Here is a 25,077-nt window from a genome sequence, read left to right as displayed (position 1 = left end):
GCGTTATAGGAATGAACTGAGTTGCAGTAGCCATTAGCAATGCTACTGGGGAGGGACAGTTGTTTACATTACCAAATCTTCACCAGAGAAAGGCATAGGTTTAAACCATACCAGTATCCCTAAGTACACAATAGTTTCTTCTAGGTGTATTTGGTTTTATGGCTTGAATAAACATCCCAAAGAACTTGCTGTGTCTTTGAGAGAGGGAAAAATTGTGTTCGTTCTTCATTCAGTTTTTTTTATAGTATCTGCCTTATTCTCTGTGACAAATAGCTTTAATTTTCTGCTAATCATATCATATCTTTTTGCTGAGTTGCCAGAGCAGTTGTATTTTCATAGAAGACTTACATGGCCAGTTGAAAGGATGCAATTTATCTCCATCAGAGAGGCATATTGTTAATAAATCCAAAATATTATGAATTCATGTTTAGAAAACTGACAGAATCCTACAGTAGCAATGATAATCTCTGTCACCAAGGCAACCATGCTGATTCTTCATGAGATGACAGCACAGTTTATTAAATTATTGCAATAGAGAATGTATTTTTTAAAATGTAATTCATTAGCTACCAAGGAAATAGGGCAAATGCAAAAAAGCAAAACAGAACAAAAAAAAAAAAAAAACCCAGCTTTCTAAGATTGCTGTTTTTTCAACAATTTAGGATTTTATTTTTTTGGTTGTTATATAACTTTTTCTTGATAATATGAAGATGCACATTACTTTTAGTAAAATATTTATTTTATATCCACAGTGATGCAAAAGCCCATGACATGTTCAAAAGCCATTTAAAAATATTGACAAGATAAATTTCCCTCTAGCTTAGGCCATCAGTACAGCCGTGGGCTGCCAGTATTCAAAAAGCTCCAACTAAACTCCAACTAAAAAGCACTGAATTTTGTCAGTGTTGTTCAACCATACAAGGGGCTTATCTGTTCAGGTTGAACCCTTTGGAATTATTTCTTGTATTGAAAACACAATGAGTTCATACAACATGATAAAGCACACAACAATTCCCATTGGACCTAGCTGTAGGCCAGAGCATTTGGAAAATCTCAATTGGCCACCTCTATGCTAGAAGACCTGTGCTTAATTCAGCTCTTTCACTGACACTAATATAACTCTAAAGCATGTTGTTCATTTTTTCTAAACAAAAACATGAGGCAGAGTTTCAACATTGTCAAATATAATCTCATATTGACCAATATGTGATGCCCCCTATCAATTTAATTTTAAAGATCATATTTAAAATGTAGACACTCCTATAGCTATCTGCAATGGCACCTTTATGTGTAGTGCATACAAGAAAAAGACAAGAGCAGAAAAGAAAATGCACGTGTGTGAGAGAAACCCATGTTGTAGAGTAGAAGTATTTTAGCAAGCAGTGAAGGAAATGCTTTCAACTAAAGCATTTAGTTTAGTTGTTCCCCTCTCCTGACCAGAAAAGCATTGATCTCACTGAGTGGGAAATAACCTCATGAACAGTCTAATTAGCAAGAACCTTTTGTAGTTTTAACCACGGATTAATGAGGAATTATCTCTTTCTCTGCTTGCTGCTTTGAAGTCCCATCTTCCGTCAGTTCAGGACACCAGCTGCCCCATATTAACATCTTCCAACCCCTCAAAGTAGAAAAAAGGGAAATCCAGATTTTGCCACTTGCCATCCAAGACTCCAATCAGGTGGCCTATTGACATGGCGCTCCCTTTGCTGTCCCTAGTGGCTGTCGGCAATTTGGTTTTCCAGGCTGGACCTTTCAGCATTTTCAGGTGGACAGAAAATTGGCTAGTGTATGAGCACATATTGTAGTCCTCACTTGAGATTTTGAGAAATTTAAAAATCTATCTTCTGTTAACATCAGCATGTCCATCAGGGCACTGCCTAGATTCCAAGCATGTGAACAAATGCAAGGAGGCAAGGAGAATGTGCCCAGTGTGTGTGGATTGGACACATGACAAGAACTTAACATTTAAAGGGTGTAAGGACATGTCTGCAAGGTGAAGAAAAAGAAGAGAACAAAGTTAGTTGGTGGGGGCAGTGGACAAATAGGAAAGGAAGATGTTTAAGAATAAAACTGAGTAACAGGCAAAAGCAATGGAAATGTGTGAAAGCAGCAAGAGGTGGTTGTTGTTGTTTTTCATTTCTAATGTTCAGATATAGCTGTTCTTGCAGCAAGACTGCACTGGGACGACAACAGTTTGAATTCAAACATTTAGAGGTGTTTTTATTGTACACATGGAATTATGCAGATGTTTCCAGACAGTACTGTTTTCAGCTTGTGTTTGTCCTATGTCTTCCCAACATTTCTTCCTCCTTTTTTCTTAATTGACAAAATGGAATAAAAGAGAAAGGGTGGAATTGATGTCCAATGCTTCTAGACTGACAGCACTAGTAACCCTTCCTCTGAAAACCACCCAATTCTCTTTTAGTCACTTTAAGAAGATCAACTTAATCCTAACGAATGTTTGTTAGGGAGGACCAGATTCTTCTAACTTTCTATGGAATGTAATATCTAGACAGCAATTCTATGAAGAAGCCAGAAAGTTATTTGCAAGCAAGTGAAATAAAAACCTTTCTAGACAAGGCTGTTAACCTTTGTACAAGGCTTCTGCTTCTGGTTTTCTCACAGAATTAATATCAAAACTCTTCACACAGAACTCTTCCTTTCCTGTCTTTCAGTACCTTTAGCTAGAAATCCTCTAGGTAGCACTGTGATAATAATGCAATTACACTTTCAGGAACTTGTGTTTTGGGGATTAAAAAGGCTGGATTTCCCCTGCTCCCTCTACTCCATCCTTCTAAAGTGCTACTTAAAAACAGAAGGGAAACAGGAAAGGTCACAGGGTCCTTTAAAGTACCCATAAGCAACCATGAATGAAGAATGATGAACGCACAATAAAAAGCTTTATACAGAAAAACCCTGTACTGAATGCAGGCAAACAGATAATCTGGAGCTTTCCTGCCGTGTTGAAATTCTGCATTTGCCTCCGTATGATTACATAAATGAATGTTTTACCCCACCATTCAGCTTTGCCAGGGCTGCACACACAAAATGGAGCTGCAGAAAGATGACTGGAGCTTGTGAGCAGTAGATGGTTTCCTGGTACTAAAGCTGTTTCAAGCTGTTTCCTCTGTGTGCTGTACTAAAAAGAAATGCTATGTTTGGGTATCTTTGGTTGTTGTGATGTGTCACCATGTTGTCTCCATCATGCTGTGGTGATTCTATGAATGAATGCCCTCCAAAATGTTCTGGCCTTCACAGCCATGGTCAGCATTTGTAAACTCAAGGGTGTGGCTTCCTTCAGAAAATTAAGCCATCCCATAGTTGGCTTTGCTCTTCTGCCTTCCATTTCCCCCAGCATAATTGATTTTTCAATTTACATTCTCATGGTATGCCCAAAGCACAACACCTTCAGTTTCATCATTTTTGCTTCCACGGCAAATTCTAACTTAATTTGATCTAGGACCCACTGGGTTGTCTGTCAGCCCAGGGTGTTCTCAAGGCTCTCCGCAGCTCCATGTTTTGAACACATTTTCTTCAGCTTGCTTCACAGAGATGAGGAATACAAGAGTGTCAACAGTGATCTTAGCCTTGGTCTCTAATGAAGCATCCTTACACTCAGTGAGCTTTTCTAGTTCCTTCACTACTGCTCTACCAAGTTTCAGTCTTCTCCAAATTTCTTGGCTGTGGTCTCCATTTCAATTAAGATATGTGAAAGTTCTGGGAAATCTTTCACAATTTTGATTTCTTCACTAATAACAGTGACATTCTATAATTCTGTGGACATGATTTTTGTTTGTTAATATTCAGCAGAAGCCCTGCTGTTGCACATTCTTCAGTTACTTAAATTCATTGCTGCTCTTTGCCAGTAATATTGGTAACACACACACACACACACGCGCGCGCGCATCTTAAATTATTGAAGTGCCTTCCGCCTATTTTCACTCCATCTTCTGTTCCTAATCCAGCTTTCCTTATACACTCTGTGTGTAGATTTAGCAGATAGGAAGAGAAAATACACCTTTGTCTGACCTCTTTCCCAACGGGAAACCATTCTGTTTCTAAATGTTGTGTCATCACAATAGCTTCTTGTCCACAATACAGCCTGTCTGTCTGTCTGTCTGTCTGTCTATCTATCTATTTATTTATTTATTTGGGGAACTTCTATGCCGCCCCATTCGCTGAAGCCTCTGGACGGCTCACAAACATAAATATTTGTTTTTTGGCGCCAGGCGAAGACCTTTTTATTTAAGCAGTATTTTAAATGTTAATATTATTGAATTTTATCTGGCAAGGGCGGCTTGTTTTATATTGCATGTTTTATAACATATATTTGTATTTTATTTTAATGTATATATTTTAAAATGTTGTTTTAATTTATTGTTGTAAGCCGCCCCGAGGTTTCGGCGAATGGGGCGGCATAAAAATGTTTCAATAAATAAATAAATAATAAATAAATAAATAACATCATATAAAACAATATAATTTAACAGTATAAATTAAGTCGCCCTGGCCAAAGAATAAAATAAATAAATAATATTAACAATTAAAATAACATTTGAATAAAAAGGTCTTCGCATGGCGCTGAAAAACAAATAACGATGGTGCCAGGCAGACCTCTCTGGGGAGCGCATTCCATAGATTGTGCACCACCACAGAGAAAGCCCTCCTCCGAGTACTTACCCTCCTAATTTCCTTCATGGAAGGTTTCCGGAGAAGGGCCTATCCCGCTGATCTCAAGGGGCTGGCGGGCGGGCATATATGGACGTAAGCGCTCCTTCAGGTAACCAGGACCCAGGCCATTAAGGCCTTTATAGGTCATCACCAACACCTTGAATTGGGCTCAGACTTTAATGGGAAGCCAGTGAAACTGATGGAGAACTGGAGTCATGTGAACATAACACCCAGTCCCTGTCAGCAGCCTAGCAGCTCTATTTTGAACCAGTTGAAGTATCCAGACCATCTTCAAGGGCAGCCCCACGTAGAGCGCATTACAGAAGTCAAGTCAGGAAGTCACCAATGCGTGTGTCACTGTCGCCAGGCAGTCATTCTCCAGGTAGGGGCACAGCTGATGGATCAGCTGAAGCTGAAAGAAAGTGCTCCTCGCCACCGCTGTCACCCGAGCTTCCAGTGAAAGCTCTGGGTTGAGAAGCACTCCCAAGCTGCGGATCTTGTCCCTAAGAGGGAGTGCAACCTCATTCAGGACTAGGTTCAATTCACCTTCCCCGAAGCCCAATCCACCAACCAAGAGGACCTCCGTCTTGTCTGGATTGAGCTTCAGTTTATTGGCCCTCATCCAGCCCATTACCTCGGCCAGGCACCGGTTCAGCACAGCCACTGCCTCACCTGGATTGGTGGAGAACAAGAGGTAGAGCTGGGTATCATCAGCATGCTGATGAATCTGCAGCCCACACCTCCTGATGACCTCCCCCAGTGGTTTCATGTAGATGTTAAATAACAAAGGGGACAAAATGGATCCCTGTGGTACTCCATGGCATAGCTGCCATGGCACAGAGCCATAGTCCCCCAGCACCACCTTCTGGAACCGGCCATTGAGATAGGACCGGAACCACTGCAAAGCAGTGCCTCCGACCCCCAATCCCGGTAGCCTATCCAGAAGGATACCATGGTTGATGGTACCGAAAGCTGCTGAGACGTCCAGAAGAACCAACAGGAATGCACTCCCCCTGTCCTTCTCCCTGCACAGGTCATCGTACAGGGCGACCAAGGCAGATTCAGTACCGTACCTGGGTCTGAAGCCAGACTGAAATGGGTCCAGATAATCAGTTTCATCCAAGAGTGCTTGAAGTTGTCCCGCCACCACCCGCTCCAACACCTTGCCCAGAAATGGGATGTTGGCCACTGGTCTATAATTAGAGGGCATCTCTGGATCCAGTGACACTTTCTTCAGGACCAGTCGTACTACCGCCTCCTTTAAAGGGGCAGGTACCTGACCCTCCCTCAGAGAAGCGTTAACCACTTCCAAGATCCAGGTCCCAATCCCGTGCTTGGTGTTGTTTATTAACCAAGATGGGCAAGGGTCCAATAGGCAAGTGGTGGGACGTACTCGTCCAAGCACCTTGTCCACATCATCAGGCCGCAATAACTGAAATTCATCCATTAATTTTGGACCAGACGGTGACATTGGTATCTCCTCAGAAGCCTCTGAATCACTAGTAGAGTCTAGCTCATGATGAATCTGAATGATTTTCTCCCTGAAATGCTTGGCAAAGTTGTCACAGCGGGCCTTCAAGGGTGGAACCAGATCTTTCTTAGGGCCAGGATGGACCAGCCCTTGTACCACCCAAAAAAGCTCCACCGGATGGCATTTTGAAGATGCAATGGAAACGGTGAAGAATTTCTTTTTCGCTGCCCTCACCACCACAGCATAGGCCCAATAATGGGCTCTTAAGTGTGTTTGGTCAGATTCATCCCGTGATCTCCTCCACCTACGCTCTAACCGTCTCCCGGCCTGCTTCATCGCCCGCAATTCAGATGTATACCAAGGGGAAGAGTGGGCTCTGCCTGGTGGGAGAGGACGCTTAGGAGCGATTGTGTCCACAGCCCTAGTCATCTCCCCATTCCATAGTTCGACCAGAGCCTTGACAGGAGCACCAGTCTTGTCAGTCAGAAACTCCCCCAGGGCCTTCAGGAATCTGTTCGGATCCATCTGGCTCCGGGGGCGGACCCACACAATCAGGTCTGCACCCTTACAGAGGGAGAGGCCACTCTTGAGCACAAACCTCACGAGGAAGTGATCTAACCATGACAGGGGTGTCAGACATAAATTCCTCACCCTCAGACCACCCTCTTCCTGCCCCGTCGAGAAAACCAGGTCCAGAGTGTGTCCATGTTCATGGGTCAGGCCTGTGACATGTTGAGACAGCCCCATGGCCATCATGGAGGCCATGAAGTCCTGAGCTGCCCCGGTCAGACCAGTCTCGGCATGGAGATTGAAGTCCCCCAGGACCAACATCCTGGGGGTCCTGAACACCATGTCCAAGATGATCTCTGTCAGCTCAGACAGGGAGTCTGTTGGGCAGAATGGTGCACGGTACACCAACAGAATCCCCAATCTGTCTTGGTCGCCCAACACCAAGTAGAGGCACTCCAACCCTGGCCTCAAAGGGACTGAAAGTCCCATGAGGGAGATGGAGGCTCAGTAAACCAAAGTGACCCCCCCTCCCTTCCCCTCCAGGCGTGGACGGTGCTGAACCAGATACTCGGGCAGGCACATTTGAGAGAGGGTGACATCCTCCCCTCTCCCGCCCAGGTTTCTGTTATGCAAGCCAGGTCGGCCCCCTCATCCACAATCAAGTCATGGATGAAGGAAGATTTATTGTGGACCAACCTGGCATTAAGCGGCAGCACCGTCAGGACCGAGGGGCGGTTGACAAGACTACCTGGAACCCTCTGGCTGGGGGTAGAATCAGAAGCAGGGACAGGTGTCTATGCATCAGGACTTTCAGTGAGACACACCCATTGCTTTCAGGACCATCCAGAACTTCCCAAGACCCACACAGACAAATGTTTTTCAATAGTCTATAAAGCAGAGGCAGATCACCTTCTAGAAAACTCTGGTGTGATCCAGTAGCTGACATATATCTTGAGTACCTCTTGCTTTTCTGAATGCAACTTGAACATCAGGCATTTCTTTCTCCATAAAAGCTAAAATTCTTTGTTGCAACACTTTGAGCATCACTTTGTTTGTGTGGGAAATTAGGGCAATTGGTCCTACAGTTGCTGCACTCTTTTGCATCTCTTTTCTTGGAGACTGGAATATATATTGAACATTTCCATTCTATGTGCCATTGTTTTGTTTTCCATATTTGTTGACATATTCTTGTTAGAATTTGGACCAATTCATTCTTTGCAGCTTGGAATCATTCTACAGGTACACTATATATTCTAGGTGCTTTATTCCTTCCAAGTTCTTTCCATGCAGCTTTCATTTCATTTTCTAATATTGCAGGCTCCTCCACACTGGATTCCACTTTGAAGGAGCATGTTATTCTTTCAACTCTTCTGTATAGTTCTTCTGCATAGTTTTTCCACCTTCTTTTTATCTTATCCTGGTCAGATAGTATGTCTCCCTGTTTGTCCTTCAGCATTCCTAATCCAGCTCTAAATTTTCTTTTGATTTCTTGGATCTTCTGGAAGAAGATAAGTTTTTCTCTTCCATTTCTTTGCATTGGTCATTGTAATAGCTCATTTTGCCTCTATGTAATAGTCACTGAAAAGTTAAATTACAGAATCTAAGCCTGTTTCTGTCACCTTCTGCATTTTCTTCTTGCCAGTCCTTAGCAATTGTGAATGTTTCTACCATCAGCCCTCAAGGCCTTTCGTTTTTGCTAGAGGCAATGTCCTTTTGCGTTCTTCCCTGATAATATCTCTGGTTTCAATCCAGACTTATTCTGGCTCATGGTGAATTGATTTCAATTAATACAATTTGGCCTGGCTTTGCAGTATAGATCCTTATTGCCTATGCTACACCTTTTCCTCAGTATTTACAGCCATTCCATTTCTTCTGAGTTTGTAATTTGTCACTTCTAAGTTTTGACTATTCTAACTTGGGTGATCCTGCTAGGAGACCAGCCTAGTGAAAGAGTCTGGCCTCCTGGTGGCATTGCCATTGGCTTCTCTGACTCTCTCAAATTCCCTCACCACACTCAGGTGTGTATCCAAGAGTGGGTCAGTATCATAACTGCCCTAAAATATTTGTGCAGCAGTCCTGAAACCATTTATATTTCTCCCATGATACCTGCTAGCCCAGAATGGCTTACTTTTATCCACTGAGAAGCAAATTTACACTTACAAAACTTTATTTATCAAGATGATAGTTGAAATGGTCTGATTTTATGATTTATTCAAATATAAGTATATTTGTTTGTAGGAATAGAGTAATACAGTCTTAGCATGGATTAAGGCTTTACTGCTGAGAATTTTAAGCAATTTTCCCGCTGGGGTATAGCTCTAGTCAAGCCCTGAATGATGAAAATATTACTGTAGGCTAGTCAAACACACCCATTCTTTCTCACAGCAGCAGGTATTTGATTTGGGAGATATTATTTTTGATTATTCCTTTGTTGGGCAAGAAGACAAAAATGAGAACACTACAGGAAATTACTCTTAAGTTCACTTTCCATTCTGTGTCATTGACAAATCATAAACATTACAGCTTCTTGCAATGCACATAGAGGGAACCCCTCGTAGTTTTTGGTTTTTGGTTTTGCACTGATACATCAAATAAGTAGTGGAAACCTCTTGCCAAGCAACTCGCCTATCATTCTCAGAAAAATTCACAGACCCCAATCCAGCTCAGAGGTACCACTTGTGACCTTCATGGGACATCCAACTGATCACTGTTGAAAAATGAACATGGGACTGATCTTGGCCTGATTGGGCAGGGCTCTAATGTTCCTATAAGACATCCTCATGTTCAGTACACAGATGAAAACCCTATTAGCCCTGTATCTCCACCAAATAACCTCTCCACCTCTACTTTACTTAGCTGCAAGGAGGAGAGGCCTATTCAGTGGAAAGGAGGGGAAGACTATCTTTTCTTTCACCTCTTCAGTGTATCAGGATGAAAAGATGAAGGTCCTTGAGACTCCAACATGTTTCAGATGGCAGCCTTTTGGACATGCCTAAGTATTGAGTCCAGAATCTGGGAGAGAGTTCTTCAGAATGTGAATATAGTATATTTGCCTTCCTGGCTCCCTATGCTGCTCAAAGATCAAGGAATACTTTAAAAGCTAAATCTGAATTTTAATAGAACATAAAACAAACAGATTAAAAATAAAATATCCGGGCATTACCAGGTTCTTGTACATCTCATAGGAATGATGCACTGTAAAGTAAAACCCAAATATATTTGTTTTCTGTACATTCAGCACTTTCCACCAGACACAGTGGCCATGTTTGGAATGAGCCAAAGCAAATCTCAGGTTCACACACTCCCTTGCTGCTTCTTGCTCAGTCACGAGGAGTTCAGAAGATTTACACTTCTGATTTCAATTAACTGCAACTTGTCAGGGCATCCAAACAGTTGTTAATTTTTATTTTAAAAAACCCTTATACCAGTGCACCAGGGAATGTTTATGTAATTGTGGAATCTTCCAAAATAAAATTATGCATGTTTTAACATGAATGGTTTGTACAGCGATCCACAAAATGCCTTCCAGTGAGAGGTAGTTAAGAGACAGCAAGTCCACTTTACAAATCATAGTAAAAGCAATTCACATGCAGAAAAAAGCATGCTGCCATATGGAGATATAAAGAGAAAATCAGCTAAACTCTGAAGGCACTCAATATGCAAATATGGATATTCTTTAGAGAGGAGTAAATGGAATAACTAATTACCCAAATGGTGCCAACCTCAACCATACTTGGCAAACTCTGTAAGGGTTTTTCAGGAGTAAGTTAAGCTATTCTAGCACTTGTATTTTAAATGTTCTGCAGCCTGAAGGAAGAATTTTGTGTTATTGTTGGCAAGTTTAATCATTCCCCCCACCCCCGCAAAAAAGCACGAATATTACCAGAATGAAATCTGGCTACTGCCACTCTCAATTTTGTTTAATGATTATTGTAGTGAAAGGAAAAAATGGACCTAATAATGCCAGCATGCGTTAACATTTCTGGATGTGTAGCACATTGTTAAGAGAGTACAAAGATGATAAATGTTTAGGTTTTTTAAAAATGAAAACAAAGACTTCTTTCAGTAATCTTTCTGAGAGCAATTTTTAATTAAGCAATGGGTCAGATTTGAGATTCTAAGACCAATTAAATTAGCCAAGGGATTTTTTTTCTTAGTTTCCAGTAGGGTGCAATAATTGAGCATTATTTGGCCTTGCCCCAAAATTAAATCCCATCAAAGGGAGAAAATCTTTGTTGGAGCAACATACAGAGAATCCCGCCCAGCTTCTAGCTCCAGCACTACTTGGAACTATCCATGGTGCTGATATCTTCTACTTTGCTTCCTGAGAAATTAGGCTCAGCCTGATCCCTATTCAAGAGCTGATCAACAGCAGAACTCTACCCAGGTTACATCACAGAGCATCATTGGTACCCATAGGCTGAACTGGTAATGCTCTCAAGGAGCAAACTGTTCTGGTGGTACTTTAGGTTCTGCATTGTTTCTTCTCTTTCCCTAACCTTTGCCACCTGTATTCTGAACTCTCAAATGCACTACACATGGCAGAAAGTGACACACATGGTGAGATTTGGAAATGGGACCAATTTCTTTCTTTTGCTTGCATATAATAGCCACCTCACCATGATTGTTATAGTGATGCATTTGTACACACATGTACAGTTTTCTTGTTCATGTGCACACTTTTGTTAAACACTGTACACTTAGCAATAGCCATTCACTGGCACTTTGACCTGCAATGTATCATTCAAAAGCCTTAATCTGCCACTCCTCTAGCAAATGACACTTGATAGAGCCCAGGTTATTTCTGTGTCCAATATATTTTGTGAGGTTCCTGTAACTTTAACCTATGGGTCAGCTTGCAAATGGATTTAACTAGAGTTGGTACACAGCATTCATGGCTTCTCATCCTTCTAAAGAAAGCACAACTTTGTCTATTATCATCCTAGCTTAATTACAAGGTCATGGCTCTCACCCTATATTATAAAGGTGACTCAGACTAATCACATGCCACCATTTCAAAGAAGCTGGGCTGTGGGGCATCTGTTCTATAATTATATTCAGAAAATGCCTTGTATTATTAATCTGAATTTTGGCAGTGAAGGAAAAGTTTGGTTGGTACATACTGATTTTGAGCTAGAAATGGTAGGACACGCTCCCATTCATATGTTTAAGGTTTGATAAGTAACCTCCAAGAGTGTGCCTATTTTCACTTTGCTGGGACTGAACTCGGACTGATGGGCTGATTTCTGTGTTGATATAGCATCTGTCTCTGTGCCAGATTTGGGGCAAAATTAAGTAAGTGTTGTGCCCTGAAAGTAGCACTAAATGTTTGTAGTTTTCTCTTTAAATGTAATTTATTCTATCTATTTTCTGGAAGTCCATATTGTCTGACCCTGGCCATATCCCAGGGAGAAAAGGTGTGTAACATGAGTGAGTATGGCTGGTTGCCAGGGAAATGGAATAGAATGGAAGTCAGGACAGAGCTGATTATATCAGTTTTAATGTTCAGAGAGAGAGAGAGAGTGCTGTGAAGAAAATAAGAGCTGCAGCAGTAATTTTATTTTAAATTTATTAAATATGTTAAGTTATTTATGCTGCAGTTGTAACACCGGCACAAACAAGGCTAAGGAAACAAATGATGAATCTTTTTAAAAGTATAAGTTCAAAGTTAACACATTCTAAAATTCAATTTTCTCAGAGTACTCCCTGTTACAACCACCTTCTAAGATGTATGTAAAGCAGCATTTGTTAACTGAAGCTGTGGTACCTTCCAATATTACTTCCAATGTAACATACCATATTTTTCCGTGTATGATACTTTTTCTTTAAAATATTTACCTAAAAATGGAGGGGCGTTTTATACACAGGAGGCCAAGAGGAGAACTGTGGACATGCTGGGGGGGAAGGCAGGTGCGGGTGTACTTGGGAAGGAGGTGGGCATGGGCACAGGCACGATTGGGGGGGAGGTGGGCACAATTGCGGGCATGATTGGGGGGGGAGGTGAGAGTGATCAGGGGCAGGCAGGTGCAATCATAGGTGTGATTGGGGGAGGTGGGCGCAGGCACAATCAGGAGGGAGGCAGGTGCAATCACAGGCACGATTGGGGGGAGGTGGGGAGCACATGCAGCAGCTTGCTTGCTCGGAGATCAGTATGAAAAGTGGGGGGCATCCTATACATGGGGGGATCTTATAGACAGAAAAATATGGTAATTTCTGAAGGACATATTCCAGAGTTCATAGTTCATGTAGGCTTTTGAACCCCTAAATAAACAGGCTCCCAAAAGTTCCAACAGGTAAGGACCTGAAAATACATTCAATCTTTTGTTTAGCCTAGAAGATATATGAATGATTCTTAATGCATACGTTTCTAAAGGCGCACTCCCATGGCCTCCTTACTTTGTTTGGGAGACCACCGGATTAGTGATAATCTTCCTGATTATATCAGTTAATCTAATGACAATTTGTCCCTATACAATTCTAATGTAATAGGAATAAATCATCTAATTGCAAGGAAGTGGTTTTCAACAGGGATCTGAAGGACTGGGTGAAAGTACATATTTCCAGTTTCCTGAAAAGAGAGTCCCAAAACTGATACAAGTAACTGGAAAAGACTGACACAAGGAAGCTTGTCATAAAGAGATCCTTCTCTTGGTCTTGACACCATCAGACAGGCCATAATAATAATAATAATAATAATAATAATAATAATAATAATAATAATAATGATAATGATGGTGATGGTGATGGTGATGGTGATGATGAGACTCAGCCATGAGAAAGCAGCAATGCGATTGGATAATATAATGGAAACCATAATCAATTTATCTATTTAGCTTCACCTGGGTCAACCGGAAATTTTTCATTGGTTAATTTAATTTTCATTTTTTTCTCCTGGTTGTAGTAATGGAAGATGAGGATGAAATCCTATTTGCCCATGAATAGGAAATTCCACTGGCCCTGAAAATTCTCTCTCACAGACACTCATTCGTAGAAATCTCACTGTTACAAAAGTAGCATTCCTTGCTTTCAGAACATCCAGCAGCTGTGGATCGGACTATCTGTGTCTATTGCAATGTTTGGAAACTGGATTCATTATTTATTTTGCAAACCAGCAAGGATCAGGCCTTTTCCTAAGTCTCATTTCTGTGGAAGTGGAAAATGAGGATATATGGAAGCTCATTAGTCTCTTTGAAGTCCTTTAGAAATTCCTCAGGCATTTTGCTCAGGCAGGAATCTCCATATTTAACTTGATTTTCTTTTCTCTTGGAGCAACTATCATGCCAAGAGACTCACTTGCTACTGATAGTTCACAATATGAAACACATTATTATAGTTGGGGTATTATACCTTAAATTATTAGGTGGTATAGACTGCAGTTCTTCATTCCCTTACATCTTAATGATTTCAGTGAGTAATGATAATGGATTTCAGTAGATAATGGATTGCATCAACCCACAACATTTAATTGTTTTAAAGGGCATTGGACAATATTTATGTTTATACTGGGACAAAAGCATCAGAGCCTAAATGAAATCTTCTTATTTACACCTTAGTCCTGTGCAGGGTTATTGAAAAATCCGTTTTAGCTCAGTGGTTTACATTCTTGAGCAGGATTTAACCATTCTTGAACAAGAATTTCATTCATTCATTCATTCATTCATTCATTCATTCTATGCACCACCCTGCTAGCCATAGGTTCTCTGGGTGGCTTACAACATGTTAAAATCCAAGCAAGATAGCACAATACAGAATTCAATATAACTTTCACAACCACAAAAGACCTATTGAACAAGCTGCAAGGTCCAGACTGTTCTCAAAGGCATCCCCACATACAATGCGTTACAAGTGGGAAGTTACCAGCACATGGAAAACTGGGGCAAGTCTCCTTTTGTCCAAGTAGGGACACAGCTGGTAAATCAGCCAAAGCTGATAAAAAGTGCTCCTGGAAATCAAGACCAACTGGGCCAGAAGCGACAATACCAGATCTAGGTGTAACTCCAAGGCTGCAAACTTCATCCTTTAGCAGAAGTACAGACCTGTTCAGACTAGGCTGAAAATTCTCCAGTTGAACAGTACCTCTGTCTTATCTGGACTGAGCTTCAGCCTATTGGCCCGCACACAGCCCATTACCAGACACTGGTTCAGAACAGTCACTGCCTCCTTGCAGATGATGAAAATGAGTGATAGAGCTGAGTGTCATCAGTGCACTGATAGCACTTCAGCCCAAACCTCTGGATGACCTCCCTCAGAGGTTTCATGTAGATGTTAAAAAGCATGGTGGAAAGAATGGAGCCCTATGGAACCCCATGGTGCAAAGACCATGGTGCAGAGCAACAGTCCCCCAGCACCACCATCTGGAGAGGGTTAGCCAGGTAGCAGCAGAAACACCACAAAGTGGTGCCCCCCACTCATGCCCAGCCACCCTCTCCAGCATGGTTGATGGTACTGAAAGCCACTGAGAGGTCCAGCTGGATATAACCTGTTGTAGAAGAACAGAAGGAACAGAAAGGGAGACTGACCTGCACTATATGTTAAGGCTATATATCTCTGCACAGATATACATGAGGATGACCTTAGTAGCTCCATGCCCAATTCAAGGTGCTGGTGTTAACCTATAAAGCCCTACATAGCCTGAAGGAATTTTTTTCCCAACGTTCTTCTACCTGGAGGTTATGATTTAAGTTCTGAGGCCTCTCTCTGACTGCCGCCTCTCGAGGAGGCTTGGTTTATGGCAACAAGGAGAAGGAACTTTTCAGTGGGCTCTTCCACAGTTACAGAACTCGCTCTGCATTGATGTCTGCCTGGTGCCAACCTGACCATCCTTTTGGCACCAGGGAAAGATAATCTTCTACATCAGGGCATTCACACAGATTTTAGGGCCTGCTAGTTGCTACAAGTTTGAATATTTTCCTTATTTTTAAAAAGCTATCACACACACATTTAATGTGTGCTTAATATGTGATTTTAAATTTTCTATTATAAGCATATAATAATGTTTTAATTTATTAAATGCATTTGGTGAAGTGCCCAAAGTGTTTCAGCTGCTGGGTGGTATAGAAAATAAATAAATAAATAAATAAATAAATGCCCATTTAGGCCATGAAATTCAACCTCTCACTTGGATCCAAGCTCTGCATGGATCCAAGCAACAGAGTCCACCTGCTTCCTAGCCAATTGGTTCCATTGTTTGCCTGCTCTGACCTTTTAAGAAACTTTCCTGATGTTCAGCCAGAATCTGATTTCCTGTAATTTAAGCCTTGGATCTCAGAGAAAGAATAACAGCCTCTTTTTGTGCCACACCTCTTCAGGGAGTTGAACAGAGTTGCCGAGCAGTTGTCTTCTCAAGGCTAAACTGCTTCTGTCATTCTTTCCTTGGAATCCTTTCTAGTGCCTTGTTTGTCTTCAGCACTTTTCTCTGAACTCATTCTTGAAGTATGGAGTCCAGTAGCTGAACTAAGGTCTGACTAGCCACTGTAGAGGTGAAATATTCATTCCTGAGGTTTAGAAACTGCACCACTCATCCAAGCTAAATCTGCATTTGCCTATTCTGAAGCCACTTCACACTACACTGCTTATTCATATGAAGCTTATAAGCAACCAAGATCCCTTTTACATGAACTGTTGCCAAGCAGGTTATCTATAAAGAAGCTCGGGGGGGGGGGTGTTTGTTTTTTGTTAAATTTCATTCTGTTATTTTCTGTCCAGTCCTCTAAACTTTCAATATCATTTTTAGTAAAGTTTCTGTCTGTTATGGTATTAGCTACCCCATCCAGATATCTCATCATCTACACACTTGATAAGCATTCACCTCAACGTTTCATCTCCCCTTCCTAATTGAAGTTTCCAGCCATGGAATCCTGCTCATTGGTACTCCAAGTTTATTAGCCTCCCTGAAGTCCAAGGAGCTTGCAAAAGCATTTGCATGCTTCATAGTTAGCAGATTCACATTCATTCCTGGCTGCTTCAGAAGGGTTGTTGAAAATAGTGGCATTTTGCATTTTTTGCCATTCTTCCCAATACAGTTATTATCTTTCATTACTTCCACAGTTTCCAGATTCTTCTGCTGAAGCAGTGCTATTACAGAGTTAACACATCCCAGATTTAAATAATATCAGCAGCATAATATCAGTGAGAAAGAGAAAAAAAGAATACTGATCTGATTGAGCAACCTAATAGGTTCAGTTGTTAGATGACAGAAGCATTCACAAGGAGACTATGCACTGATTAATTTAAAAAGTTTTTTTCCATCTGAATGTATAACTTTAACTTAATCCAAGTGTCCAGTACATTGTTGAACTATCAGGCATTTTAAAGAACTGTCTTTATAAATAGGTCAACACACCCCTTCTGAAGAAGTACGTACATCTGTTCACAGTGGTCAAAATATTCTTTCATCTTAGCTATAGCTTCAACTGCACAGGCTGCTAAGAATATGTAAACATATTCCACTATGGCTGCACCACAAAATAAAAACCATATGTACATTTAAGAGAAATAAAGGCTCTCCTGATGGCTCTTAAAGTTTCTCTAATAATTTTCCTTTGTTTAAAAAAAGTTGTTGAAGGGACAGAAAATGTTCATGATCCTGTTTCATTTTTTTGAATTCTTCCCTGCTCTTTCTTGCTCTCCTTCTCCAGACTCTCACATTAGTTCAGTTCCCTGTCATTTTCCCACTTTCAGTTCCATTCTGCTGTAGCATTTCCTTATAGCACATTATTTGCAATACATGGAGATGAGGTATAGGGGTGAGCGGAGGCTCAATTTCTCATCAAAGCTGGCTTGGCCTCCTCTTTCATTTTCTTGGTCCCTCCACCCTGTAGCTTGTTGTTGTCTTTTTCTTGGCTGGTGTCCTAGGCCTTCCCAAGCTGCCTGGCAGCCTGAACAGAAATTATTGTAGCTCGTTTGGAATTTCCAGCCTGGGCCAATTTAGCAACTGCTGCAAATAGACTAGAAGGAGAGGATTGGTGCATGATGTCACACCTGCCCTTCACTCTGTTTGCCTCTTCTGTTCCAAAGAGGGCAGAAGATTTTGCTGAAGGCTTTCACTTGGGGTCAACAGCTAGTCTATTCCCTAAAGAGAGTTGCGTTTTTCTGCCCTTATTGAGGGACACATGGTGCTAGGAATTCCATTCTGTTTAAGCTCAGCAGCATTCCATTAAGTTTTTTCATCCTGATAAGCAGGTTATAGATTATTTATTATTCTTATTATTTATTTAAAGTTTTTATATGCTGTCCCAGTTTTCATCCCCAGACATAATCCTCATATATTCCTACCCCTGTTTGCATCTTCTGTACTGTACTTTTTCCATCTATATCATTGAAGCAGTTCAACAGGAGTAAGGTTTACAAATAGGTCACGCCACACAGAGACATCTGAATAATATGCAGAAGATGAAATTAAAATGCCTTTACTCACCTTTCTTTTTGACCGGTGGTTGGATTGCTTCTAAACAAGAAACAAAATATACATGAATATGTTAGTTCATATTTTAGATATGCTTTTGTGAACTATTCTTCTGTGCTAAAATCCTAAGCAATTTGTATAACAGGTATATTCAGCTGAAATTGGAAGGCCAGCTTCCACATATATAGAGTCAGAATGTCCACAGTCAATTCGTGTTTCTTAACTATCAGTCAATGTTTAGGATGAGCCTCCATTCAAATCTTCAAAAGATGTGAAGCATGAGACAGAAAATGATGCTTGAGGACAGAAACTGTGCAATGATTTCCTGGGAATTGACGAGGCAGTCTAGGGTAGCTCTTTCAATCTATCCTAGTTCCACATCCCAGCTAGAAGGCAGGCAGAAATCAGGAAATGATGTTTGGGGACAGAAACTGTGCAATGATTTCCTGGGAATTGACGAGGCAGTCTAGGGTAGCTCTTTCAATCTATCCTAGTTCCACATCCCAGCTAGAAGGCAGGCAGAAATCAAGATGGGTTGAATTCCTCTCTAATCACATCTCTTGTTATATCTGGAACTTTCACATGCAAGCAGCTGAGTCATCTCAGCTCTTCTAATCCCCACCTGTAGCTTGAATGAGGAAAAAAACCAGGAACAAATTAGATGAAAGAGAATTCATTTTTCAGTATATTTTCCTTAGTTCTTTCTCACCTATCTAGAATGCAAGCCCATGTCTATGTAGTCAGAAGTAAGACCCATTGTGACTTACTCCCAGTTAAGTGTGCATTAGAATTGCAGCCTTAGAATGATTATACACAGCATTGTATTCTTATGTAAACAAAAAAAATCTAGAATAAAATATTCAGAAAGAATAAAATCATGTATTTTCCTTCCATGTTGTTACCAGTGTAGGAGCATTGGCAGTTATGCTACATGTTAATGTTATTTCTGTGCTGTCTTCCAGCCCAAAGGTCACAAAGCTTAATATAAATATAACATTCAAACAATGTATTCAGAATGTACTTAGTACTTATCTCCTTTCTGTACAAAGAACAGTGCACTTAACACTACAACAATCCTGTGAGGTAGGTTGGACTGATAGTCTGTGACCGGCCTAAAGTTACTCAGCAACCTTCATGGCCAAGTAGGGACTGGAACCCAGGTCCCTCGAACCCTGGTCCAACTCTCGTGGCTCCACCCACACTATCGTTGCATCCTTCACGTATAGGCCCTGCCCACACACCTCCTTATCTACCATTTTTCTTGCTGGAAAAAAGGAAATGTTAAGGGAAAAAAGATGCAAAGGCTGCACAGTGCCTTCTCATTCGTTCTCAGTTCCTTAGGAAGCCCCCTTAGGTAATTCACAAAGCAGCACATGTGTCTAAGGCACCAGGGGCAACCCCTGATTTTACTGGCAGGGCTTGTGTGCCTTTATCAGCTCGAAGACAGGCAGAGGCCAAGGCGAGGCTTTTTCCTAATATAAGGAAGGAGAGAGAGAGAGAGAGAGAGAGAGAGAGAGAGAGAGAGAGAGAGAGAGAGAGAGAGAGAGAGGTGGGGCTGGCAGTTTTTTCAGCTGTTGAATATCTAGAAGGCAGGCAGCTGTTAGAGACACAGAAACCCAGCTGGAAAACACGGCAGCCAGCTAGTCCAGGAGTTATTATACCAACTTTGTGTAAGACATTAATAAACTGCAGTTTTCACTCAGGACAGGGAAGAAATTCTTTCAGTTTGCAATTGAATGTGAACTTCCTTGATTTCTCACTTTCTAATGATTTCTCCTTTGAAAGTCATACTTCTGTGGATTTTGCAAAGGGATAATGCAGTTTAAAAAGTGCATCTCAATACACATGCATTTCAGGGAAGTACACACAAATATGCACAGCTAACACCAAAATGCATTGCATTAGAAATATTGCTTGGAAAATAGGAATATTGGGCAAAATATTCTAATCCTATTCATGCAAGTATTAGGAGAAAAGTGCACAAAAATGCATGTACTTTTTTAAATTATGTTGCAAGGAGAAATTAAATTTCAGATTAGAATAAATTCGCTATGCTCAGCCTGGTCTGAAGTTAATACTGGAAATACGAGAAACCAAAATTTCATCAATCTCTAGCTTCACAACCTTAGAAGTGCAGTGGGTGGTGTCCTTTTTGTCACTTTTAAGCATCAACTACATTTCACACCAAAAATCATCTATCAATAATCAGTGCACTACATCAAAATATACTGTTCTACATGTCCTACAAAAGATTTTAGGTACATGGAATATCCCCCAACTAATCCAAAGCTATATAATGAACGATAGCAGTGGCACCACAAAGCTGCATTGTTCCTGCCTAATAAGTGCTTAATCAAGCAAAACATTTACCCTTTTATAAAGATGAGCAAAAACAACCTTTTGCTTACAAGGAAGACTCCAGCTAAGCCAAGAAAGACATAACTAACCCAATGAATAACAATGTAATGATATATTAGCTTTCTTTTTGCTCTGCTGGGTTATTTTCTTCTTACAAGAGGCTAAAGCATTATGGGTTTAAGGATACAAAAGAGGAGACACTGATTGCAACATTTAGATGTGCACATTCCTATTTTCATGCACATATCAGGGTGTTGGTAGTTAACTAATATAGTCCCTTGAGGAATGAAAGGCCATTTCATTCATAAGGGTCAACAACAAAAAATTTCCATGCACAAACATAAGCTCTTTTGCTTGAGCTGTTGTCATTTCCCTTCCCAAGCACAGCCCTTGTGCCAAGTCAGCTACTACTGCCTAACATGTCCTAAACTGCAGGACCACCTTCTCAGGTGATGTAAACAGCCTCAGGTGATGTAAACAGCCACCTCCTCAGGTGTAATTATTTATTTAGACCATTTCTATCCCACCTATATCTGGGTGGATCTCGAGATGCTTACAACCAGAGCATTAAACACTGTTGGTGCTTGCTATGGCTGGTGGGACAGAAGACTAGTCTGCAGAGGCAAAGTAAATGACATCTAGCTATTGGGTTTGCTGTAGATGGATCTTTAGCCACTGTGTTAATGAAAGGCTAGCCCAAATAGACCTTGGCCTGATCCAGCATGGCCCTTATGTTCTTATACAGACAGCACAATCCAGTTCATGTCTACCTGAGGTTAAGTTTAATAGAGGTCAATTAGTCTTACTCCCAGGTACACACATGCACAGAATTGTATATTTAAGATCTTTCTAATTATGACATCCCGATTCCACCATTCTGAACAATTTGAGACATCCCATATTGTCAGACCTCTCTGTTCTTAAGAAAATGGCATATAGAATACATATCTGAAATCCTTCCCTTCCCTCCTCAAAAAGCCACAACAAAGTTAGCTGTGCTTTCAAGCTGCATGTGAAATTGAAGGAAAATGAACTGGTGCCTTTGGATGCTCTGTAGAAAAAGAAATGTCCTTGTTCCATCATTACAAATATATCCCTTTTGTTCTCCTACCCCAATAAGTGGCTGTATGGATCCCTCAAGTGACCATATCCAACCAGTTGTCCCAAGACAAGGCATTCCATCTATAAGATAATCAGTGTGGTATAGTAGTTAAAAGTTCAGGTCTGGGACTCAGGAGATCTGGGTTCTAGTCCCTATCAGTCTTGGAATTTGCTGGGTGCCTTTTGTCAAGTCACAAACTCTCAGCCCAGCCCAACTCACAGGGCTGTGAAGAGAATGAGAGGAGAATTATGTAAGCCACATTGAGTTCCTTGGAAGATGAAAAGGTGGGATATAAATATAATGAATGAATAAGCATCTTATAACACAATCTTGTGCATGCTTATTCAGAAGATAGCTCCATTAAGTCCACTGGTGCTTATTCCAAAATAAGTTGGCATAGTATTGTAGCTTTAGAATTTAATCACAGCCTGCCACAAGAAGAGAAGCAAGTAGATTAAGATGTATTATGCTGAAGCTGTTGGTAGAACAAACAGTTGCAGCTGAAGGCAGCAAGTGAGTCAAGCCACATTCTGAAGGAAATGAAGGCCCTCAAGAACATTCACTTAACTATCCCAGGATGACCTGACTTAAATTAAGGCACAAACAATATAAACTAGGTTCTACAAGCCTGAACCCTGTCCACCCCTGGTGTAGACAATATTGAGCTCGGCAAAGCAATGGTCTGACTTTGGTAAACCAATTTACCAAAGAAAGTTATAAATCAATCAATTTTCAGCAATTTTATTATATTAATTTTTAAAATATAAATTAGTTTTCCCACAAGAAAAGCTTATTAAAGAGACCAACACTTCTCCTGCTTTTAATACATTCTTGCGCAATTGTGTTAAGGCTGCAATTAAGGCTGTGCACATTTACCTGAAAGTAAATTGCATTGGTCTCAATAGGAATACTATTGTAGTTCCAAAGAGAAGACCTATATGGAATAGCCCTGTGAATGGCTGTAGCCTTCGGAGTGGTGGTGTTTATTTTGACATGCCTTTATTTATCTGTGCTCTCTTCTTTTTCATCTACAACAGAAAGTGTTCATCAGACTTATGGTTGTCTGGTGGAATTGTTAACTCTTCTCCCCCACTGACTCCAGTTGTTAATGAATAAAATCATGGTGTTGTTATTAGGAATCTTTTCTTTTGTCTATGCTTTCCCTTTAGAAAGGCTGGGGAGAAAAACAATCAAAAAAACTTTCACCAGGCACAAAGATGCTGACTATGTGTAGCATGTGTTTTTGCTCATTATTGCCTTTTACAACCACCACCCAGCAGTGAGAAAGCAAAAGTGAGACTGTGCAAGCAAAGTCCAGGTGCGTAGAGGACAGCAAGTGCAAATTAGAAAGCAAGAAGAGGGACAACACAAGAACAGAGACATGGAGGGAACTGAAAGGAGCACAACGCTGTCTGCGCAGACTTTGTCCCTCCTGATCAAAGCACCGGCCCTAAGGCTGAAAAATGGCTCCATCCAGCTGGAGAAAGCAGAGGGCCTGCCGGTACCTTCCCTCTTTCTCCATGGACTGCATGGCAGTCACAATTCTGTTTGTTGCTTCTGCTTCACTCTCTCTGCCCTGAAGAAGAGACACTGTAAGAGCTAGAGGGTGCTGCCTGATGACTCCTGGGGGAAAAATCACCAGCGGGAAATATGGTGGGAAGGACACTGGATGCTTCGGATAAAGCTGCCCTCCTGCTTTAGTCTAGTATAACTTGCCTTTGAGGTTTATTAAACCAAAGAGAAAAATCAGTGGAACTCCATGTTGATGTTCATTCCCAGCCCCCTTCCAAGAGCTATTATTATTTCCAGGGACATTCCTGTTCTCCATTTTATCACACCCCTTGGCACAGTATTTCGCTCTCCATTTGCAACCCTTGTCAGAGCAAGGAAAACATGTTACCAGCTCATCTGGAGCAGGCACGAATTTGAACTGCAGATGGGGCTCCCCAACCCCAGAAAGAAGGGTGGCAACTTCTCCACTTCTCTTCCCTTTTGTACTGAGAGGGGTGGGGGGGGGTGGAAGTAGACAGGCTCCTACTTTCTTTCTAGCTTTCCTACCTTTCTTCCCTACTGGTTGGCCAAATCTCACTTTCTCTTTCATACGCTTTTAACTGAGAGAACAAGGTAGAAAAAAGAGGCTTCCCCAGAAAGGGGTGGGGGCAGTTGAAAGATTTTCCCCTGTCTCTTTTGCTACATGTGCAGTAAGGGGTATCTTCTTTGAGTTATGGGGAGAACCTCTTCTTTATGCATGCATAATTTAAAATCAGTGATCCAATTTGAAAGGCAGTGATCAGATGGCTAGTGAGAGAGGTGAGGAGATCTAAGCATCAGGGACTAACACAGGTAAATCACTGTAATACCAGGCCAAGTCCTAAGAGGGAAGAACATACAGGCAGGCCTCAGCCATCTTTGTCCCGGTTGATGGCCCATCCATACAGTTGGAGGAAGGGCCCTCAAGTGCTCTGTTGATCTTGAAAAGGACAAATTATCTCTCGAGAACTCAAAAATGTGTAACTTTATCGGAAGCTAGCCCCCACCCCCCTTCCTGCTTTCAAGCAACAGATAGTTTCTTGCCAAAGGCTCTTTATTTCTAATGTAAATCCAGCAAGCTAAAGGCAGAAAAGGAAGAGTCTCTGGTTCATTAAACCCAAACTAGAAAGTATTTCTGAGAACTTTTGAGTAACCCTGGACCCCACCCTCAGGGGCCTTTAAAATTATTCCATGGTTTAATTTTAGGAAAATTTTTTCCAGAAAGCATTTCTGAAATTTCAATTACTTGTTTTTGCTGTTACCAAGCAGACATCCTTATAAATAAAAATCATGGCACTTGCATATAGTTTATGCTGGTATTTTACACATGGTTATTCCCAGCAACTCATAGATTCATAGAATAGTAGGGTTGGAAGGGGACAAGGAGGTCATTGGGTCCAATCCCCTGCTTGTGCAGGATGCCAGGTCACAGCATCCCTCTCAGATGGCTGTCCACTTTCACCTTGAATGCCTCTAGTCTGGGAGAGGCCACCACCTCTCTGGGCAACTGGTCCCACAGTCATATTGCTCTCACAGTTAGTAAGTTTTTCCTGGTATCTATCCTGAATCTGGTGTCTGAAGTTTAAGTTCATTGCTACATGTCCTACACTGAGGGATGAGCAAGGAGAGATCTTTTCATTCCTCTTTGGGACAGCCCTTGAGGTAATTCTGGAGTGCTATCATATCTCCTTGTAGTCTTCACTTCTCAATGCTGAACATGCCCAGTTCTCTCAGCCTTTCATCACAGGGCTTAGTTTCCAGACCCTGGATCCTGTTGCCTTCCTCTGAACCCTTTCTAGATTTTCTGCACCTTTTTAAAACCTGGGTGCCCAGAACGGAACACAGTATTCCGGGTGAGGTTTGATTAGTGCAGAGTAAAGGGGAACTAGTACCTCTCTTGCTCTGGAAGTGAATTTATCTATCCCAAAATAGTGTTTGCCCTTTTTGCAACTGCATCACATTGTTGGCTCATCTTTAGCTTGTTGTCCACCACAACTTCACGATCATTTTCTTTTTCAGTACAATTGAGCT

At 41.3% G+C, this 25,077-nt stretch overlaps 1 protein-coding gene across 9 annotated transcripts in view; it reads right to left on the bottom strand.

Moving 5' to 3' along the window:
* The window catches only part of TRDN (triadin), a 224,992-nt gene that overhangs the window by 170,055 nt on the left and 29,860 nt on the right, over positions 1–25,077 (bottom strand). For all 9 annotated transcript variants that reach the window (XM_044425408.1, XM_044425434.1, XM_044425425.1 and 6 more), the window contains one exon: positions 18,069–18,098. In XM_044425408.1, the coding sequence (XP_044281343.1) occupies positions 18,069–18,098 (30 nt within the window). The remainder of the gene's footprint in view (positions 1–18,068; positions 18,099–25,077) is intronic.

The sequence above is a fragment of the Varanus komodoensis genome, unplaced genomic scaffold (assembly GCF_004798865.1).
Source record: "Varanus komodoensis strain SLA01 unplaced genomic scaffold, ASM479886v1 scaffold1, whole genome shotgun sequence".
NCBI classification, from domain to species: Eukaryota; Metazoa; Chordata; class Lepidosauria; order Squamata; family Varanidae; genus Varanus; species Varanus komodoensis.
This window is presented reverse-complemented; position numbering and strand designations above follow the sequence as displayed.